A 247-nucleotide genomic window follows, 5' to 3' on the forward strand; every position below is an offset into this window, starting at 1 on the left:
AGCTGCTGGGTGCTTACCCAAGGGAGCTGAATCAATCTTCTTCCAAGGTGGGAGGTAGGTTTTTTTCTCCTTCCAGTCGCTGTACTCCTGGCAGCTGTCGCTGGGCTGGTCCCAGGGCAGCTCTGCCGGGAGATCCCACTGCTGTCACCCCTGGTGCCACAACCCCCCAGGTACACATGTGGCACTGTGGGGACATGGTGACCCTGCCCTGCCATGGATCCTGTGTGCTCCCTGTGCATCCCAAACC

The 247-nt window shown here is 59.9% G+C and overlaps 1 protein-coding gene across 2 annotated transcripts in view; it reads right to left on the reverse strand.

Moving 5' to 3' along the window:
• Positions 1-247, reverse strand: part of CHEK1 (checkpoint kinase 1) — a 7,714-nt gene that overhangs the window by 3,993 nt on the left and 3,474 nt on the right. For both annotated transcript variants that reach the window (XM_015649569.3, XM_015649568.3), the window contains exon 6: positions 18-122. In XM_015649569.3, the coding sequence (XP_015505055.1) occupies positions 18-122 (105 nt within the window). The remainder of the gene's footprint in view (positions 1-17; positions 123-247) is intronic.

Source organism: Parus major, chromosome 24 (genome assembly GCF_001522545.3).
Source record: "Parus major isolate Abel chromosome 24, Parus_major1.1, whole genome shotgun sequence".
Taxonomy (NCBI): Eukaryota; Metazoa; Chordata; class Aves; order Passeriformes; family Paridae; genus Parus; species Parus major.